Below are 20038 nucleotides of genomic sequence, written 5' to 3' on the forward strand. Positions count from 1 at the left end.
TGGTACAAGCCGAGGTTTGAACCCGCGACCTCCGGATAGCAAGTCGCACGCTCTTACCGCTAGGCCACCACACTTTGTAAAAATGACGACGGGTTTGGCCTAGTGGGTAGTTTTAAGCGAAATAATTCTTAAATACGGTGACATATCAAACATTCGTCCGCCATTTTGTAATTTCTTGACAGGTTAGGCATCGAAGGATTTTTTTTTATACTACCTCGGTGGCAAACAAGCATACGGCCCGCCTGATGGTAAGCAGTCTCCGTAGCCTATGTACGCCCGCAACTCCAGAGGAGTCACATGCGCGTTGCCGACCCCAAACCCGACCCCCCCTCGTTAGATATGTAAAAATAGTTTAAAATGGCTGTTAATTTAATCAAATTAAAACATTGTAACATGAACAAAAATATTAAATTATAAACTTCGTTATTTTAAAAGAAAAGCTCCCTAGGGAATAATATAGGAATAGGGAAAAAATACGTACATACTCGTAGCGTTGCGAAGGTACGAGTAGGTACTCCCTTAGTCCCTTTTACGCTTATAATGTACATGATACTTTAATAATAATAATAACCCCCGTTTGACCTGTTCTGACAGAATGGTAACTACGAAACCCCACACTGACCACACTGTATATTGTAGGTTGAAATAAATACCTTTTCTATTTTTTTTTGCCACTTTGTACAGTACTGATGTCTACCGTCTCCAATTCTCCCTCAATTGCTCAAAGGTTAACTGGAAGAGATCCCTTAAAGGGATACGTTCGCCTTTGTACTAATGATGAGTGTTTTATTTCCTGTTTTGTTTTCATTTCTGTACAATAAAGAGTTTTACTACTACTACTACTACTGAGCATGGCCCGACATGATATTGGTCGATTTTCTTATTTATAATATATATTTGGGCTTATCAACGTTTTTAAGTAAAGTCCATGTGGGTCAAAGACATTTTAGAAAAGGTAACTTAAGACGCGAACGAGTTTGCTGTAAAATGTGTATGTCCCAAGTTTATTACCATCGAATATTGGAGCTGGCTTGTCTGTAATGTTTGCGCACGACATGACTGTATGAAATAGTCGGCGCGATTCGATGAATGAAATACGATTACGATAAGTTCTGGTTTAGATAAGTTCTCATTTAAGTATCGTTTGTATGTCATATTGACAGAAGCGAATCTTAAAATATTACATCAGAAAATAAATTATTATCGTCACATCATTGAGAATAGTAACAAATGTATGTCTATAATTCAAATTACAATAAGTGCACCGGAGAGCTTCTTACAAAGGTTGTCTATTTGTTGGTTCCATTTGAGGGCGCAGTCTAGGGTTAGCCCCAGGAATTTTGTGTGTTGAACTTGTTCTATTTGTATGTGGTCAATGTGAATTGATAATGACCTAGGAGGTCTACCCCCTAAGTTTATGTGCACTTCTGTTTTTACAAGGTTAAGGACTAGGCCATTGAGTGAGAACCAGTTTTGTATTCGCTCGATGTCCTCTGTTATGAGTTCCTCTAGGTTTTGTATGGAGGGTGCAGTCAAAATTTCACAAGACCGCCGTGTGGTGCCAGGGTCTTAGAATAGCACCACCCCATCTCGTCCCGTGGGTGTCGTAAAAGGCGACTAAAGGAAACCGACGTATGGGCAGCAGCGTTCGTCGAGTAGTGTTATCAACGTCTACTGCGGTCCCAATTCGCACAACCAACCTAAAATATCAAAACATTAAATATTTCGCAACACAAAAAAACAAATCTCAACCACCAACTCCAGGGCCCATGGCCGCCCGTACTCAATGTGGGGACCATGGGTCCATCAAAGCCCAATCACTAAAACAACGCCGGGTCTCTAAACTGAGCATCACCATTGCTTCTTGACTGATGGTGATGCCGGACCCGGCATCGCATAAATCAAAACAGCCTTTCGAAATGTCACCGCGGACACAGGGTCGCCCGTATCATTAGCGAGGGCCCTGTGTCTTCAATCGACAATATAAAACCTTAAAAAAAAAATGTCACAAGAGTCATCAGCGAATGGGTACATATCGCCTTGTACGTTAGCAGGAAGGTCTTTAACCTGTATCAGAAAGCATAAGTTGGCAAGCGACGATCCTTGAGGTACACCCATGTCTACCCCCCCGTACTCCGATTGTATCTGGCCGCCGTTCAAAGCCACCACCTGCTTTCGCTGTTTTGAAAATCGATCATAAGTCTATGTGCTGTACCGTGAATGCCGGCGTGGTGGAGTTTTCCCGCTAAGACGTCGTGATTACATACTCGTAAATCGAATGCGCGGGTCATGTCGCACAATAAAATAGCGACGTGAGACAAGTTATCTTTTGATTTCATTATTTTATTTATTGTTTCGCGGATTACGGTAATGCATGATCTGTTTTTCCTGTACGCGTATTGTTTATCGCCTAGGATATTAAAACGTTCGAAGAAAAGGGACAGTCGTTGGCATAGACAGTATTCGAAGAGTTTTCCAATTGCTGGAATTATACTAATTGGTCTATAGTTTTTTATGTCATCGATTTGCCCTTTTCCTTTTTAGATTGGTATAACTTTGACTTTTTTTAAACTTGTGGATACGTGCCGTATTAAGGAGTTAAAAATGAATATTAATTATTGCAATATAAACGGTAAAGCCATTTTTAAGAGTTTTGTGGAAATATTATAGATGTCGAAAGTATTTTTACAAGCTTTTTTTTTCATTACGATGTCATGTAATTCCTTCCCAGTAACAGGTTGTAGGTAAATTGAGACATTGCTAGGATTTGCGGTATGCACTAATAAACGATATGTTTCGATTGGATCTCCGGTAGGCGCGTGAATGGCAGCGGCGCGGCGGCAGATAGAAAAAATGTGATTTATATGTTATATTCAAATTTTAATGTCGTATTATCGAACTTCTATAAATAAATATCTATTCAAGGTAAACTGCACTGTTACGTTGATCCTCATCGTGGTCGATTTTCCAATGTGTGGTGTGACCTTAGCTGTGTAACACGCGTGGTGAGGTGAGTTTTTGTGATATTTCATAATAGTTTTTTTAAAATATTTATTATTGATTTAGGGCATCTATAGGTACAAATAGCGATTTATTATTGTATTCAGTTACCGTAATAGTTATTCATGAAGTAACACACACACAAATTTATCATGTTTAATTACTTTATAATAAACGTGTCAGAAGCCGGTGTTGCTCGAAGATGGAACCTTAAAAAGTTAGAGGCAATCCCGCTGTTTTTATACTTTCATATTGTTTTATGGAATTTTCATACTTTAATGAACAAATCATTTTAAAATTAGTGCAGTTTGCTAAAATATGTGTTTGTTCATTAATATTGCTATTGATATTCGCTATGTGTTATTTATCTCCAGACATGGACAGATTCCAATTTCAAGTACTTAAAAGTACTAATGAAAAAATCATGGCCATAGGTAGTAGGTATTGCTTTACTTTCTGATTATGGAGCCTTTTCTTATTTGTTTTCCTCGCATCATCTTCGTCTTCGATATAAAAAGTAGAGTGTTAACTCGGGTTAAAGACACCATTTCATCCCGTGGTTAACAATCTACTATACTAATTGCTCCCGTTTAGCCTATTGAGACATAACGGTACGGAAGCCTACACTGTTTATTTGATATTTAGGGAACTTTATACATTTTTCTTTTCCTATACAGTTTAGATCTGCAATAGTTATGATCTGGTGGGTGCTGCTCTTACCTGTACTATGGTTTACTGCGTTCCGCTTCCGCCGACGTAGGATGTATGAGCTCGCGTCGCGAGTCCCGGGTGTCGGCGAGCTACCTCTCATAGGGGCGGCCCACAAGTTTATAGGATCCACGGAGAGTGAGTAAATCGTAGATATTACTACCACTGATAGGGGGTTCGACGGTATAGCCGTTTACTTTTGACGACTGGTTTGGCCTAGTGGGTAGTGACCCTGCCTACGAACCTGATGGTCCCAGGTTCAAATCCTGGTAAGGGCATTTATTCGTGTGATGAGCATGGATATTTGTTCCTGAGTCATGGGTGTTTTCTATGTATTTAAGTATTTATAAATATTTATATATTATATATATCGTTGTCTAAGTACCCTCAACACAAGCCTTATTGAGCTTACTGTGGGACTTAGTCAGTTTGTGTAATAATGTCCCATAATAGATATTAAAAAAATAAATAAAAAAATAGCCTCCTAAGTTCCAGCCATTTAAATGAAGAATACAAAGTGTGCCACTTAAATTCAAACCTTTAGTGTAAGGAATATAGTTGATTTTGTTTTGTTTTAAAATTGAAGGAAACAAATAATGCAACTCTGTTCCAATCGAATATTATTTAAATTTCATCTAACTATGAATGATAGGATATGGAAAGTTCAAAAGTCTATAGGATCCACAGAGGGTGAGTTGCATATTGTAGACATAACATATCGCCGATTGAAAATGTATTGTACAAAAACAATGATATTGCTTTCCTATTTCGCGATATATTAACGTACTAGTCAATTAATGGTAATCCATTATACCTACTAGCGTATGCTGAACTTGCTTTTTTCGTTTCAGATATTATGTCTTCACTAAAAGACGTTAGCTCCACGGCTATTGAAAAAGGTGGAACCGTTAGGTTATGGCTGGGACCTATTCTGTATTTTGGTAATTATTCATTTTCTAATAAAAATATGTTAAACTACGAAACTGTAGTCCAGTTCAACAACTATGGTCCGCAAAATTTAACTCGACTGAGATATAAACCGTGATTACCTTTTATTTATTTATTTATTTAAACTTTATTGCACACATAAAGAAAAATTTACAAATGGCGAACTTGCTTTGGCTTTTTTATATTGTTTTTGAGCTCCCAATATTTCCACGCAGTTACATGCATCTTGTTCACGGGTAACTGGAGATAGCGGGTGGATGTCAGAGTTGTGTAGGCCGCGCTCGGTCTACCCTGTTTGGTGCGCTTCGGCTGCGTTCGCTTTCAACGTTACCACTGGTCGCGTCCACACTTGTTGGTCTATCTAAGCACACCACACTCACAGTGTTACTACGCGTGTTTGATTCGGATATCAATGTTTTTTTTTACACATTACACATTGATATCTGAATCAAACACGCGTGTCGTAGTGACACTGTGAGTATGGTGTGCTTGGAGAAACTTTACACCTCCAAATCTTATTAGAATTAGTACTCTGACATTGGGGACCTTTTATATCCCCAGATTTAATGTATTTTTAACCATAGAGACTACCTATATACATCTCTATTGTATTGTAGTAATCATTTATTTTAAGATCAATAATGTCACTATATGTTACTATAAATGTTGTATTGACTTGTAAAAGAGCCCTTGTGGCCTACTTACAGAATAAATTTTTGTTTTTTTTTTTTTAACAAACGTGGACGTGACTTTTTAGCTGAAACTCGAGAGCACATTCTAGCACTCGTAACAGGATATACACATACTCGTACATGGTGCCCGTGAGCATTGAGAGATATTTTAACAGTATATAACACACAGTATTACAGTATATATGACCAGAAGGTCATATTTAAAGACCTTAAATGTCCAATAAACTTTCTTGGAATACGCCTAGTTTACAGAGTTAAAGCCACTTCCAAAAAACACACCTTTGTATTGTTACTTAGTGCAAAACGCGTTTTTGATGGCGATGTTGCCATTATGGGACCTAGTCCAAATAAAAAAAGTTCAAATTCTTTTTCAGTTACAGGTTTACAAAGCGTTTATATTTTATTTACAAATACATACGAAAAATCGTTTTTTTTTTTTGTGAAATTGACCTAAGTTCGTATAATATTTTATCCTTCTGTATTTGTATCGGAGCATCGTTTATAACGGCGGAAGCGCCATCGACAATAAGGTCCCTTTTCATAGATAACGTCACATTTGTGTTTTTTGGCTAGTTTCCGTGGATCCAGTGGACCTGGAGATGGTGATGCGGACTTGTCTGGAGAAGGACGACCTGCACCGGTTCACGAGGCCGGTCATCGGTAATGGGGCTATATTTGCTCCAGGTAAGCTAATCAAATACCTGTTGTTAATTTATTTTATTTCAAAATATTCATATACAGATCCAACGCGCTATGAAACTTAAAATGAACATATAACATGCATACAAATAATAATTAGGTAATTACAAACAAATAATTACAAATAATACAATAATGACACTTTCACAGATGTAGGCCTCGCATCCTTCACCACACAGAATCTCAGGCATTCATTTCTCACAGCCGCCCGTCGCCACGCACACTGGTCGCACTCGGGTGCTGAAGGCCTACCGCGAACCACGTTCGACGAGTTGCCTCCCTGTCACACTTATGTACGAATTTACAAGTGCGACAGAGAGACAACACGTCGAACGTGGTTCGCGGTAGGCCCTCTGATGCCAAAGTGCATTCAATCATTCGTGCATTTCATGTGAGAGAGAAGAGTAGGATTTCGTGATTCTCGTACATTTTACTGTCTCGGGTATCATTGGTTTTTTATTGACGTTGACAGGAATAACCTGTCACCCGAGTATTTGGACATGGTAAAATTCGCCCTAAAATGATAATACATATTTTTAACTGTAAACCTTTATTTTAAAAAACAATGTATACTTACATTATCGATTGGTAAACTTTTCAACACATATATTAGATAGATACCAAGTTGATGACTTTACAATCCTTCAAAACGCCCGACAAAAAACGTTTATTTACGAGTATTTCTTGTTATCTCTTCTATTTAATATTTACAGCTACGTCAACCATAATAAGTTAATATAGCAATATTTTTCAATTTGAAGAATTAAAATATGGCTTAATTTTAAGAGACACAAAGGTTTTTTAACATATTTTATCAAGCTTTTTGACTATTCCCAATCAATCATACTAGTGACTTAATAAATTATACACCTAAACCTTCCTCAAGAATAACGCTGTTGATGGTGACGTGGACGGTGAAAATTACATAAAAATTCGTTCATTAGTTTTTGAATTTATTGCAAACATACATACGTATATACAGACGCGGCAGGAGACCTGTTTTGTACGATGATAATTTTGAATAATAGTATCATAAAATCGCAGCATATCCTTGTTTTTCTCAGTCTACATCTGGAAACCAAGACGAAAGATACTGCAGCCAGCATTCAAACCAAAGATAGTGGAGAGCTTCGTCCCCGTGTTCGCGAAGCAGAGCATGAAGCTGGCTCGCAAGCTGGGCGAGGCCGGAGGCCGCGAGGTCAAGCTGCGCCCTTACATTAGTTCCTACACCCTGGATTCCACTTGCGGTGAGTCTTCACAGAGCAGAGCATGAAGCTGGCTCACAAGCATGGCGAGGCCGGAGGCCGCAAGGTCAAGCTGCAGCCTTACATCAGCTCCTACACCTCGGACTACACTTGTGAGTCTTCGAAGAGCAGAGCATGAAGCTATCTCGAAAGCTGAGTGAGACCGGAGGCCGCAACTTCAAGCTGAGTCTTGAGAAAAACTGCCCAGATAATAAGCTTTCAACATCAATGACTTTTTAAAGTAATTATTAATATGTATATTTATTGTATTTATTTAGTTATCCGTTCAATAAACTTTACGTAAGTATATTAATAATTACTTTAAAAAATCATTGATGTTGAAAGCTTATTACAGAGTCGAGGACTACTTGACAGACAAACATGCATGGTCCAAACCAGAAACTGTAATAAAAACAAGTAGCAATTAAAATCATTGTATTATGTGTATCATAACACACACTATAATGATTTTAATACATTAACTAGATAGATAGGCTCAGGTAAGAAAGCAAGTATTTCATAGCAACCAATTTCCCATCCCTTTTGTAAAGATTCAAAGTTTTCTGAAAGAGCTACGTATTTGTACGACTTGATGTAACATATGTATTTTTAAATCAAATTTCTATAAAGAAAAGTACCTACTGTATGTAATGGTATGATTTCTATAGTAATTTAAATTGTATTTTTTTCCTATAATTAATATAATGAATGTTAATTATAAGATGTAACGTTTTGAAAAGATGTCCCGCTGAGTTTCTTGCTGCTCCATATTTGGACACCCTCCTTCAATTGAGGGAGGATTTAAATCTTCTCCGGCCAGAGGTGTAAGGGTAAGAGCCGGTGTAGCTTTATTTCACGTTCACAAGCACATTGTAATATGCCTACTTGAATAATAAACTATCTTTATATGTATGTACTTAAATACATAGAAAACACCCATGACTCAGGAACAAATAACCGTGCTCATCACACAAATATATGCCCTTTCCGGGATTTAAACCTAGAACCATCGACTTCATAGGCAGGGTCACTATACCCACTACGCCAGACAAAAAACGTCTAGACCATGTTGAAATACACATGAATGTAAATTACTCCAAATACTCCAATGACAAAAGCAACGATCCTGCTTATATGATGATGAGTCTCATGTGATAACGTTTCCAAAATGTCATTAATGAGTCATTTACGGCTCAAACTAACTTTGCCCGAACAGTTCTTAATGAGTCATTTACGGCCCCAACTAACTTTGCCCGAACAGTTCTTAATGAGTCATTTACGGCTCAAACTAACTTTGCCGGAACAGTTCTTAATGAGTCATTTACGGCTCAAACTAACTTTGCCCGAACAGTTCTTAATGAGTCATTTACAGTTCAAACTAACTTTGCCCGCACAGTTCTAAACAAAAAGTGACGCACTGGCGAACCTTAAACCTCCATTCTACGATTATGGAATATACTTATATTATCAATAGAAATCAATAAATCCAGAATCCTCCTTGGGTGTGAAGATAAACGCCCAGGACGACGCCGTGTCTCCGTTCCTCGTGGAGCTGGGCCGAGTAACCCAGGTGGTGGCGGAGCGTATCTTCCACCTTTGGCTGCAACCGGAGTGGCTGTTCCGGTTCTCCCCGCAGTACCGCCAGCAGCGGACCAGCTGCGCAGTCTTGCATGGTTTCACTGATCATGTAAGTTTTCTGATAAATAACTTACGCAAAATGGCGTCTAAATATGAAAAAAAGAGCGTGATTCTGTTAAAACAATGCCCAGGAGGGAATATAAACAATATAAGTAGTAATAAATAATAGAGGGACGACTAACATCTTGAAAGACTCGCTAGGTGGTTGGATCAAGGGTCAGATGCGGAAGGCGTTTGTCTTGGACACGGCGCGGATAGTCCGGCGGTTTCTCTCTCGGCGGCCCTGACCACCGGCAGCTTAGGCCCTGCCCCGTTGCCGGCAGGTACCCTAGGTTAGGTATTATTTTTGTTTTTTACTTTTATATTCATGATATAAACAAAACAACCTAACTTAAAAAGAAAAGTAAATAAAGAGAATAATAATGAAGAGACATAATTAAAATGAAAAGAAGCTGTGACCAACATGCCATTTGCATTTAGAGCCATTGCTATTCCTGTTATACATAAATGACCTCCCGCAAGCAACATCACAAAAGTGCATTCTTTTCGCAGACGATACTACGCTACTAGTAAAGAGGGACTCCAATGATGACTATGAATTAATAATTAATAACGCTTTGTCTGACATTTTTACATGGACCAATAGTAATTATCTTAATATTAATTTAACAAAAACTAAATTTATGCAATTACGATCCCACAAAACTAATCCTAAGACGTTAAATATTAAGTATAATGACAAACATGTGGAAGAGACTGGCTGTATAAAATTTTTAGGTTTAAATATTGACAATTTAGAGACAAATGTTCGAAATTCGACAGATTTGTATTTATCTTGAAAAAACTTGTTAAAACAGTCTCGACAGAAGCTGATCTCTTCTATTTTAAACTACGGCCTCCTACTCTGGGGAACTCTGTTAATGTCGAGAAAGCTTTTAAACTACAAAAGAAATGCGTCCGCGCAATTGCAAATGCAAGGATAACACAGTTGCAAACCCATTTTCAAGAAATATAATATTTTACCTTTAGCATGCATGCATATCAGAAAGTTTGTCTGTTTGTCAAAGCTAATATGAAATATGTTAAGTTACGCTCTGATGTTTTTAAAGGAAATCAGCGAACACAGTACAAAAATCTGCTTTATCAACCTCCCTGTCATGCTGACATTTATAAGCGTAATGCATGCAATATAATTATTGAAATTTATAATAAGCATCCTGATAATATCAAATTATTGTATGATTTAGAATGTAAGACAAAATTAACGAGATGGTTTCAGGAACATTATTTCTACTCTGTTAAGGAGTATCTGGACTTGTAAATAATTTTAATGCTGTCGATACTTATTCCTAAAATTTGCATACCAAATGGCTGAATATTGTTACTCGCTATTTATAAGGACACCTTTGTACATACACATTCTTGCGAATAAATTATTCTATTCTATTCTATTCTATGCAGCGAGGTAGGAATATCGTAATGTCCTCAAATGCTCATGCTGTCTAATTTCTTTTAAATTGTACAGGTTATAAAGAAGAAACGAGAAGAATTAAAAGGTCAACAATGTGAAAATCCTAAAGCAAACCAAACCATTGGTAAGAAGATACGTAACGTCAGTTCTACTTAAGTACCTACTTAACATCAGCTCTATGTTTTAAACATAAATGTTGGAATGTATACCTACTAATACGATAATAATAAGATTTACCTACTATATATCAAATGTTACATTCTTTACCAATTGCGTCCATATTGCAAGATGGTTTTAGCAGCTTTAAGGTGCGACCAGACCGCAGCTTAAAAAACGGTCACGATACGGAATCGCAGTGACGTGCTTCACGCGAATCTTTTTTGTTCGCAAATCTTTGCGTCTTTTACGTCACCGGTGTGGTGTCTGCCATAAGATCTCCGTCTAATATTTTTTGCGATTTTTACGCAGATCAATTTACGGTGCGTCAGCGTATTTTATGCAGCGGTGTGGGGAGCATGCGTCAAAAACGGTACGCATACGACGCGTCACTGCGAATCCGTATCGTGACCGTTTTTTAAGCTGCGGTCTGGTCGCACCTTTAATGAAATTTGTCTGAAGGGGGCCACTTATAACAGTCCGCCGGACGTTATCGGCCTGTCTGACATGTTAATCAGTGGGCCCCTTAAGATGCAGACAAAACCGTCTCTTCTGGTTGTGGAAATGTCATATCTGACACTGACGATCATATCCATAACAAATCCGGATCAAATTCACAACCTGTTATTCACAATCAGAACACTCCTTCGGTTCAGGTACTCCTAACTCTCGCTTGCATATAAAACACATCACAGATTACAGGGTGCATAGCTATCGGGCCAATCATAGCGTAGTCATCTCTCTTTATCACTCTTCCTTATTGCAGTTGCGTTTCGTTCGCTACGGAGCGTTGACGACTGACACGTTGGCTATGCACACTGATCGCAACCGTAGCGGGCACCTCCATAATATATACGCTGGGAGTCGATGATACTGCGGCATTGCGAACTGCATCGCAGCCATAATTGTGTTTTTAGTTTTTAGACATATTTTATAATAATATGTATGCTAGTTTATAAGGTATTTATCTATGGGCCAATATTTGAACGAAAATAAAGAAATATTACTTTGCTAATCCGTGAGAAAATAACGTGTTAGTCAATCAGTGCTAACCCGTTATACTTACTTGCGTATTTTTACATGCAATTAATGTAACCACCCTCCCACCGCAAAAATAAATATAACAACCCACCACCAAAAGTACAAAACTCGACACGTGTTTCGCCTCTCTACGAGGCATCCTCAGGAGATGCTGGAGATGTTGACGGTCTGACACCCGACAACTGACTTGTTTCAGTCGTTGGGTGTCAGACCGTATTAATATTTCTTGCTCTAATTAGCATGGTTTTCCGCAAAGTAACGCCTGATTATATTAATTATTTGAAAATAAAGATTTTATTATTTATAAAGTTTCACCCGAAATTGATATCAAAAATACAACGTAGATTCTTCATAACACAATTATAATTTTATGCAACTTGTTGTGGCATTAAATTAACCTTATCGACTAAATACAATATATTGAACATCTTACCATTAATAGACTTATCTGACTACGATTCCAAGTCTTTCCTGGAGCTGTTGATCCACTTCTCGGGCAGCGAGGGCGGGTACAGCAACGAGGAACTGCGGGAGGAGATCCTGACGCTGATCATCGGGAGCACCGACTCCTCTGCCTCTACTATCGGTTATGCTCTCGATTTGCTGGCCAAGTATCCTCATGTACAGGACAAGGTTCATGCAGAGTAAGTCCATCTTACCAAAAATATTTTTCATGTAAAATGTTTGTGGTGGGACAACTTATAAATTGTTTATCTATTTGTAGATTGGACATAGTGTTCGGCGACTCGGACCGGCTTCTGGAGAAAGAGGACCTGATACGACTGAAGTACCTGGACTGTGTCATTAAGGAGACGCTTCGGCTGTTCCCACCAGCGCCGTTCCTCATCAGGAAGGTTGAAGAGGAAACCACCTTGCGTAAGTTACCTTGGAAGGAAAGGCTACTTCATTTTGCTGTCATTTACGCTCAGTGAGGGTGAGAGAAGTATACAAATTTACTGGGCCTTAAAACCAGTCCTCAGAATATCCGAAGCACTAATAAAATCAAAATGTTAAAGACCCTTTAAGTGATGTAACTTAAAATTATGTAATGTCAGGCCAACTTGTAAATTTTGAAATAATGAATTTCGAAATTTTCGGTAGTGCCAGTTCTGTTGCACCGACTGCAACGACTCCAATACTACCCTTTATATCGAAAATTGGAATTGTCCAAAAATCCATGTAATTAAAAACCTGCTTACCAAATTTCACGAAAATCGGTTTCGAAATGCGACTTGTATAGTAAAACCTCTGTAGGCATCCTAGAGCCCACAGTCTTAGACAGGGACGATGGCAAGCGGCCGGACGGCATGACTCTGGTTCCTTGGAAGCTGGGACGGCCTTTAGTTTGGGACGCCACATGTGTGTATATGGATACCCTTGCGCCGTCCCACCTTCCAGGGACCTCGACCAAGGCCAGAACGGCCGCCGAAGCAGCCGAGCACCTCAAACGGCGCAAATATGCAGGCATTGATTCTGGTTGCATGTTTGGGCCGTTTGGGCTGGACACCCTCGGGTACTGGGGACCCGAAGCCCATTGTATATTTAAAGAGCTGGCGAAGCATCTCATTGATGTTACGGGTGACCAGAGGGCTGGTTCTGGTACTTACATTTTCATTACCTCATAAACTTGAAATTTTGCGTAAGAAAACTCTCCAATCACACATATCACTCATCATTACTCATGCAGGTACTTTATCATATTACTAGTCTTAATTTAATGTGTCTTGTTTGTGTCTACGAATAAAAATTATTCTATTCTATTCTATTCTATTAGTAAAATGGAGATAAGGAGTTTTTGCTTAGCAACTGACACATAGGTCTAACTAGCTTAAGTAATGCCTTGATTTTGGACATGAATTAAATTTTCATGTACACAAGAAATCGGCCTATAGTTACTTTTATCCGCAAGATCTTCTGTAGAGAATTAACAAGGGGAATGACCACAGTTTTCATCAAATCAGGAGGTAAATATGTGTCTCAAGCATAGCGTGAACAGCATAGATAATAATCTCCCAATTTGCGAAGCCGCATGTTGAAGGTGTTCAGTGCTGAGCCCGTCGTGCCCCGGAGACTTACCTCTTTTCATATTAGTTATAGCTAGTCTGACGTCTTTAGCGGATACTACAATAGGAGTATCTTTCATATTGGACTCAGCATTGAACCCCACACATACGGGTTGATAAGGGGGCTCCACCTTGAAATAATCCGTTAACTTAATAACATCTTTGGGTTCACTTACGCGATCTACACTAGCCGACAGACTTGGTTTACAATTTAAGTTTTTGGTACTTTTCCAGTACCTATCATTTATGTGATAAAATACAATATTCATTTATTGCGCTATCGTACACAAACATGACAATTTATATTACATAAAAAAAATAACACTTCAGAACTATTACAATTATTTAACATTAAAAAGTTTATCTCTCAGAAAAATCAACTACCATCCATAATTTCAGACTCTTACACCATCATCATTACTAGAACCATCATGGAGTTTTTCGATCAGGTGAATCAGGTCACGTGTCCGTCTTACGAATTTTCAATCTGACGAATATATCGGTCACGTGACCTGTCGAGTTTAACTTTTTTTCCTATCACAAAAAATGCACAGCGCCGCGAAAGAAGTTTTCACTTCAAAAATATACTCAAGTTCTAATGGTGACAAATTGTTTGGTGCATCCAACCCTAAATGTTAAAATTTATGTATTTCAGCATCAGGATGCGTGCTGCCCGCCGGCAGTGGTATAGCAGCGTCCGTGTGGGGCACACAACGGAACCCTAAGTACTGGGGCCCCGACGCGGACGCGTTCGATCCGGACCGCTTCCTTCCTGAGCGGGCCGCGCTGAGGCACCCCTGCGCATTTATGGCGTTCAGCATCGGCCCGAGAAATTGCATCGGTAAGGACTATGAAATGTATACTATATAGGCCGATAATGCAATTTAAAGATAATGACGTAAATTTAAAGTGGACATGTACGTAGTTAAACGTCTAAAGTAGTAAAGCCAAAGAGAATTTGGAATAGAGGTGGATTGCCAAAGAAAACTGTGTAGCCACAGTAAATTTACAGCCGTCTTTCGATACATAATTAAAACTTTTAGAATGCCATTTGACTTTGATCCTTAGTCTTTCACTGATATATGTTAAATTTGTTAAATATCAAAAAGTGGCGCCATCTAATAGATCAAAGGCCAAAAGAATGGCGACATCGTTTCGAGTGATAAGATGGCGCCACTTTTTGATATTTAACAAATTTAACATGTTTGCTAAAGCTTAGTAACCAGACAGTAGGCATTAGGAGCAACGATCCCGGTTAGATTGGTGACCCTCCTGAAAATCCGTCTGTTTTTAATATAATCAGGTTCGCTTAATTAAAAAATAATTAGACAAAAATGTTTTGATGTTGGTATAGGGATCCTTTGCGGGTATTATAAGAGACCTGTGTCTAGGTTTTTTAATCAGCTGTAGGATGTCCTTTGAGTTATTTACTTATGTCAATTTCAAAGGCGATTGATTATTGGGAGATCATTTTCTCTTACATGTCACATCTTTTCTGGAAGGGAACCCTACCTTCACGGGGTTATTACGCCGATTATTTCGAAACTGCCGGCCGACCTGTGTGCTACTTAAACATAGACACCGACATAGGAAAATATCGGTTTTTATTGCTCTAAACCGGTTAATTTGACAAGAATTATTCTCGTAAAAACCGGTTTAAAAATAACAGAGAAATGTTGTGCGCTAAGTACATGATAACGGTTTACCCCCCTATTCATAAACGTGTACTAAAGTTACGATGCCGCTGATCATCGTTTGTCCCTTTCCGACGTATTGGTATGATGGAAAGGGACAATCGATGATCAGCGGCATCGTAACTTTAGTACACGTTTATGAATAATGGGGTTAGAAATTTAACCAGTTTCCGTGCCTTGGTACGGATCCACATCCAATCTGAAGAACGCTGTTAAATAAATAGCGTTCTTCAGCAAATATATATTCTAAACCACTCAGATCGGAAATTTTTAAGAATTAGCATTTTATTACAGGCTACCAGTATGCCATGATGTCGATAAAGTCGGCGCTGTCTTCGGTACTGCGCTTCCACCGCGTGAAGGGGAGGGTGGAGGAGGGGAACAAGCCGTACATCCGAGTCAAGATCGACGTCATGATGAAGGCCGTTAACGGACACGAGCTTACTCTCGAGAGGAGAACGCAACATTGTGCTCAAAATGATTTGTAAATCGTAGATAGATGTTTGCGTATCTAAAGATGACGTTCAGATGTCAACTACAGCTGCATTACTGTGCATGTGTTGCACACGTGGATAAAATGCAACTTACTAGCATTCTTAAAATGCAAAGTGCCAGTGCAAAGTAATGTGATGAAAATTTTGAGTTGTTTTCTAACGTTGGCTGGTAGAAATGTCTTTTAAATTATGATTTTGAATGATAAATATGTAATAACGTTCATTAGGATTTGATTTGGTTTGATTTTGTTTGATATTTTATAAGTAGTTAGTATTTTCCTTGGGTTGGTGTGGTGAAAAAAGTTGTGTTTCGCTCGGTGACAAAATTTGTTTAATCCTCTTGCTTTGAAACCCTCAACGCTCAAGATTGTCGAAGTTTAATTTTGGAATCTTTCGCTTGCTCGGGTATCAATATTAGCACGAAAGGTTAAACAACAACTTTTCACAGTCCTGCAGTAATTTCGTGTCGCAGAACGTGTTAATTAAACATATGTTATAAAACGTTTTTGATGCAAGTAAGTAGTGAATTTTGAGGTTGGGGTGTACTTTTTAGGGTTCCGTAGACAAATGGCAAAAAACGGAACCCTTATAGATTCGTCATGTCCGTCTGTCTGTCCGATTATGTCACAGCCACTTTTTTAAATATATTATAGGTAACGGCTTTGAATGATTCACGGTTGATTTCACTACACTTAAATCGACCGGGATATAAACTGTGATTACCTTTTATATTGTTTTTACGGGTAACCCGTGAACAAGATGCATGTAACTGCGTCGAAATATCGAGAGCTCAATAAAAACAATATAAAAGGTAATCACGGTTTATATCCCGGTCGATTTCAGTATATTATAGCTACTTATTACAGGCTTGAATTACTGGCACACGTGCAGTTTGCGGTTTCCCAAAACAATTTACAATTTTTATTTAGAACGAAGTTGTGTCGGTGCTTAGATATTGGTACAGTAAACAAACCAATTATGTAAGGGGGCAGGGTCACTCTCTGATATGTATGGGTTGGAGTGCGGGGTGCGGCAGGGTTTGACCTCGCCTCGTCTCTTCAACTTAAACATTATTCTTTCGATTGTTGAACTCAGCAGCACCTATGAAGGCTGTCATATAATGTGTGAACAACATTAGCTATGCCAATGATATGGTGCTGCTGACTCCATCTATCAACGTGATGATGACGTTAAGGAGAATTTGTGAGAAGTATGCCGAGACAACGAGACGAGATAAGACTGAGTATCTTCCCATCGACGTTACAAAACTGATCGAGGCAAACCTGCAGATCTACATGTTGGAAATACTGTGTTTAAAGGGGTGGCCAAATTTAAATACCTAGGCTGTACGATCAACGACAACAATTCACGTGACGAAGAAATTGACATTCGTATTCAGAATGCCTTGCGGTGCGGTGCAGCTCTGCACAAAGTCTTGGTGTCCAGGCTTCTCAGCAGAAAAACTAAGATCCGAATTTACAAGACCGTAATACGACCCATCTTAACATACGGATGTGAGTCCTGGAACTTTGCAGGAGGAAAGCAAGCTTCTGGTGGCTGAGAGGAAGATTCTTCGCAAAATCCTCGGCCCAACGCAGCGACCCGATGGCAGCTGGAGAATCCGCAAAAACGTCGAAGTCGAACAGATAGTAGCTGAGCCAAATATCATGGGTGTCACAAAGGCGCAAAGGCTGCGGTGGCTCGGTCATCTAGAGCGAATGGGAGCCGATCGGGCGGTGAAAAGAGCTTTTGAAGGAAAACCGACAGCACGCCGCCCGGCCGGTCGACCTAGGTATCGATGGGCGGATGTGGTGGACACGGATCTACGCGAGCTCCAGGTTGAAGACTGGCGAGAAACTGCACAGGACCGGGATCAGTGGCGAGCAGTAGTGTTTGAGGCCAAGACACACTTTGGGTCGCTGCGCCAGAGGAGTAAGTAAGTAGTATGCCGAGACGCATGGACTCAGATACAACGTAAAGAAGAGTGAGTAGCTTGTGTTTAAGGCAGGGTCATAATTTTATCCTGACGTACCACACCTAAGACGATGCGGGACCGGGACTCCTCTAAATATAGTCGTCAAATTTAAGTATCTGGGTAACTGGGTCACGGTAGATTTGAGAAATAACTTGGACATGGAACGTGAGCGTAGAGCGTTGTCAGTCAGATGCAACATGATGGCGCATAGGTTTGCACGGTGTACGAAACAAGTCAAGGCGACGCTGTTCACGGCATACTGCCAATCTTTTTATACCTGCATCTTATGGGTCAACTACACGCATAAGGCTTACAACGCCCTACGCGTGCAATATAACAACGCTTACAGGGTTCTAATGGGGTTGCCTCGTTTCTGTAATGCCTTGGGGATGTTTGCCGACGCCGGAATAGATAAAGAAAGAGGTGTGCTTCAACCTTGAGCAGGATACGGGACAGCTTCAATAGAATCTTGAGCGTTGTCTCAGAAATGTGGGACAGCCTTCTAATGAGACACTGGCTTTGTCTGCATGCGCCAGTTCCTTATGTAACGGGTCATAGGCTAAGTTAGTTTTGTTATATTTTTTTTTTAGTTTTATTGTATTATTTAGTTTTGAATAATATTAACTCTAATTTTAAGGACTTAGTAATAGTGATGCTAACTCACATGGACTTATGTCTGTAATAAACGAATTTTATTTTTATTATTTTATTTATACAGTGTGTTTGTATAAGTATAGTGGATCCGTAAACCCGTATAGTACGATAAATTATATCGACAAATCACCTCTCATACCTACGTTTTTTCTCAACCATTTTAAAAATGCACCCCTCAAAGTTTTATAGCGCTAAAAGCGAATGCACTTGGTTAATGTATCTGTCCATTTACCAGTCGTACATTAAAAAAAAATCATTCGATAGCTTATGAATTAGGGCATAACTTGCAGACATAAATGTCACAGAGAATTTTCCACAATTACTTACTCGAAAATTGAAAAATTGTCTTCAAAAATGTACTTTTTTTATATTATATCTTTTTTTTCGAAACTGAGATCGTACTTTTTTATTGTTAAATGATAGTACAGGATATCAGCTAGAAGTTGACATCAAAATGATAGCCCTAATTTAAAAAAAATCACAAGTTACACGAGTCCAAACAAGACCTTCTGTAATGTGCGTCGAACTAATTGTAAGTCGCTTAGTTCCAAATGATAATTCGGGCGCAGGGCCGCAGGCAAGTATTCTTTGCAAATTAAGTTAAATTGTGTCAGGTCAAAAGTTATTTGAGTTAACATCGCATACGACCAATCATTTAGCGATTCAATTCGAGAAATTATTTCAGATAATGATGGTTAATAGACTTGACATAAAAACTCTAATTGCAGCCGCTTAAATCATCATCATACTCTTGATAATAAAGATAATTGAAAGATGACGAAAACAGAGATCCAAACCATTCGTACAAAATAATAAATGTGACAATTAATGACACTTAAAATAAACCACCCAAGTCCCTTAATTCGTCAATTAAATCTATGCCTTATATGGTCGATAGAAGGTTGAAATGGCCTAGACGATTTTCTGTAAATAAAGATCTTTTTCTATAAACTAGTTCCATTCGGTCAGGCATCACGAATATTTGCTCGGTGATTAACGAGAGCAAATAATTACAGGGAATAATTATTCACCGTTAATGAGCACACAACATGTATTATTTGTATTGCTTTTGCTCGGTAGCTGTGTAGGCAGGAGTGTACGTAGTAGGTAGAAGGAAACCACACACGAAAGAATATTAAAAATATTTAACTGCTTAGTGACTAACCGGTCTGAAAACATATAAGAGGGTGCGGAAACGTATTGATTATTCCGACGTATTTGTATGATGGAAACGGGCAAACGATTATTAGCGGCTTGTCAACTTTAGTAGACGTTTATGAATAAGGGTGTAAGAGTTTGTGAAGTCAGGTCTTAGAGTTATAAGCTTGGCTCTACATGAGATCTGATAACTGAGAACAGTGCGAGCCTTATGGTTTCGCCTTGGCTACATTTTACATGAAAATGTTTTTGATGGGATAAGATATTCTCAAATGTTCTCCGTTCTGTGATGCTTCAATATTTTCACAAATATTTAGTATCTATTAATAAGCATCTTTCTGTAATACACTAATGTCAATATGGCAAATAGGAACAATAAATTATTATAGATAAGTTTATGAAC

The 20038-nt window shown here is 38.8% G+C and overlaps 1 protein-coding gene across 1 annotated transcript; it reads left to right on the forward strand.

Moving 5' to 3' along the window:
- The first annotated feature begins 3653 nt into the window (after positions 1–3653).
- LOC133528782 (cytochrome P450 4C1-like) lies at positions 3654–17368 on the forward strand. Its single transcript, XM_061866248.1, has 10 exons — positions 3654–3846; positions 4560–4649; positions 5922–6032; positions 7112–7294; positions 8782–8978; positions 10455–10524; positions 12040–12241; positions 12322–12473; positions 14316–14501; positions 15649–17368. Exons 1-10 carry the CDS (start codon positions 3696–3698, stop codon positions 15840–15842), a joined length of 1536 nt encoding a protein of 511 aa, XP_061722232.1. The 5' UTR covers positions 3654–3695; the 3' UTR covers positions 15843–17368.
- Positions 17369–20038: the final 2670 nt, after the last annotated feature.

Source organism: Cydia pomonella, chromosome 20 (genome assembly GCF_033807575.1).
Source record: "Cydia pomonella isolate Wapato2018A chromosome 20, ilCydPomo1, whole genome shotgun sequence".
Taxonomy (NCBI): domain Eukaryota; kingdom Metazoa; phylum Arthropoda; class Insecta; order Lepidoptera; family Tortricidae; genus Cydia; species Cydia pomonella.

Excerpts from the sequence above, each read along its gene's own strand:
- LOC133528782 (XM_061866248.1), top strand. The coding sequence starts at position 3,696 with ATGATCTGGTGGGTGCTGCTCTTACCTGTACTATGGTTTACTGCGTTC. Across the intron at positions 3,847-4,559 it reads GTTTATAGGATCCACGGAGA|ATATTATGTCTTCACTAAAA; the intron begins GTGAGTAAATCG and ends TTTTCGTTTCAG. Across the intron at positions 7,295-8,781 it reads CACCCTGGATTCCACTTGCG|AATCCTCCTTGGGTGTGAAG; the intron begins GTGAGTCTTCAC and ends CAATAAATCCAG.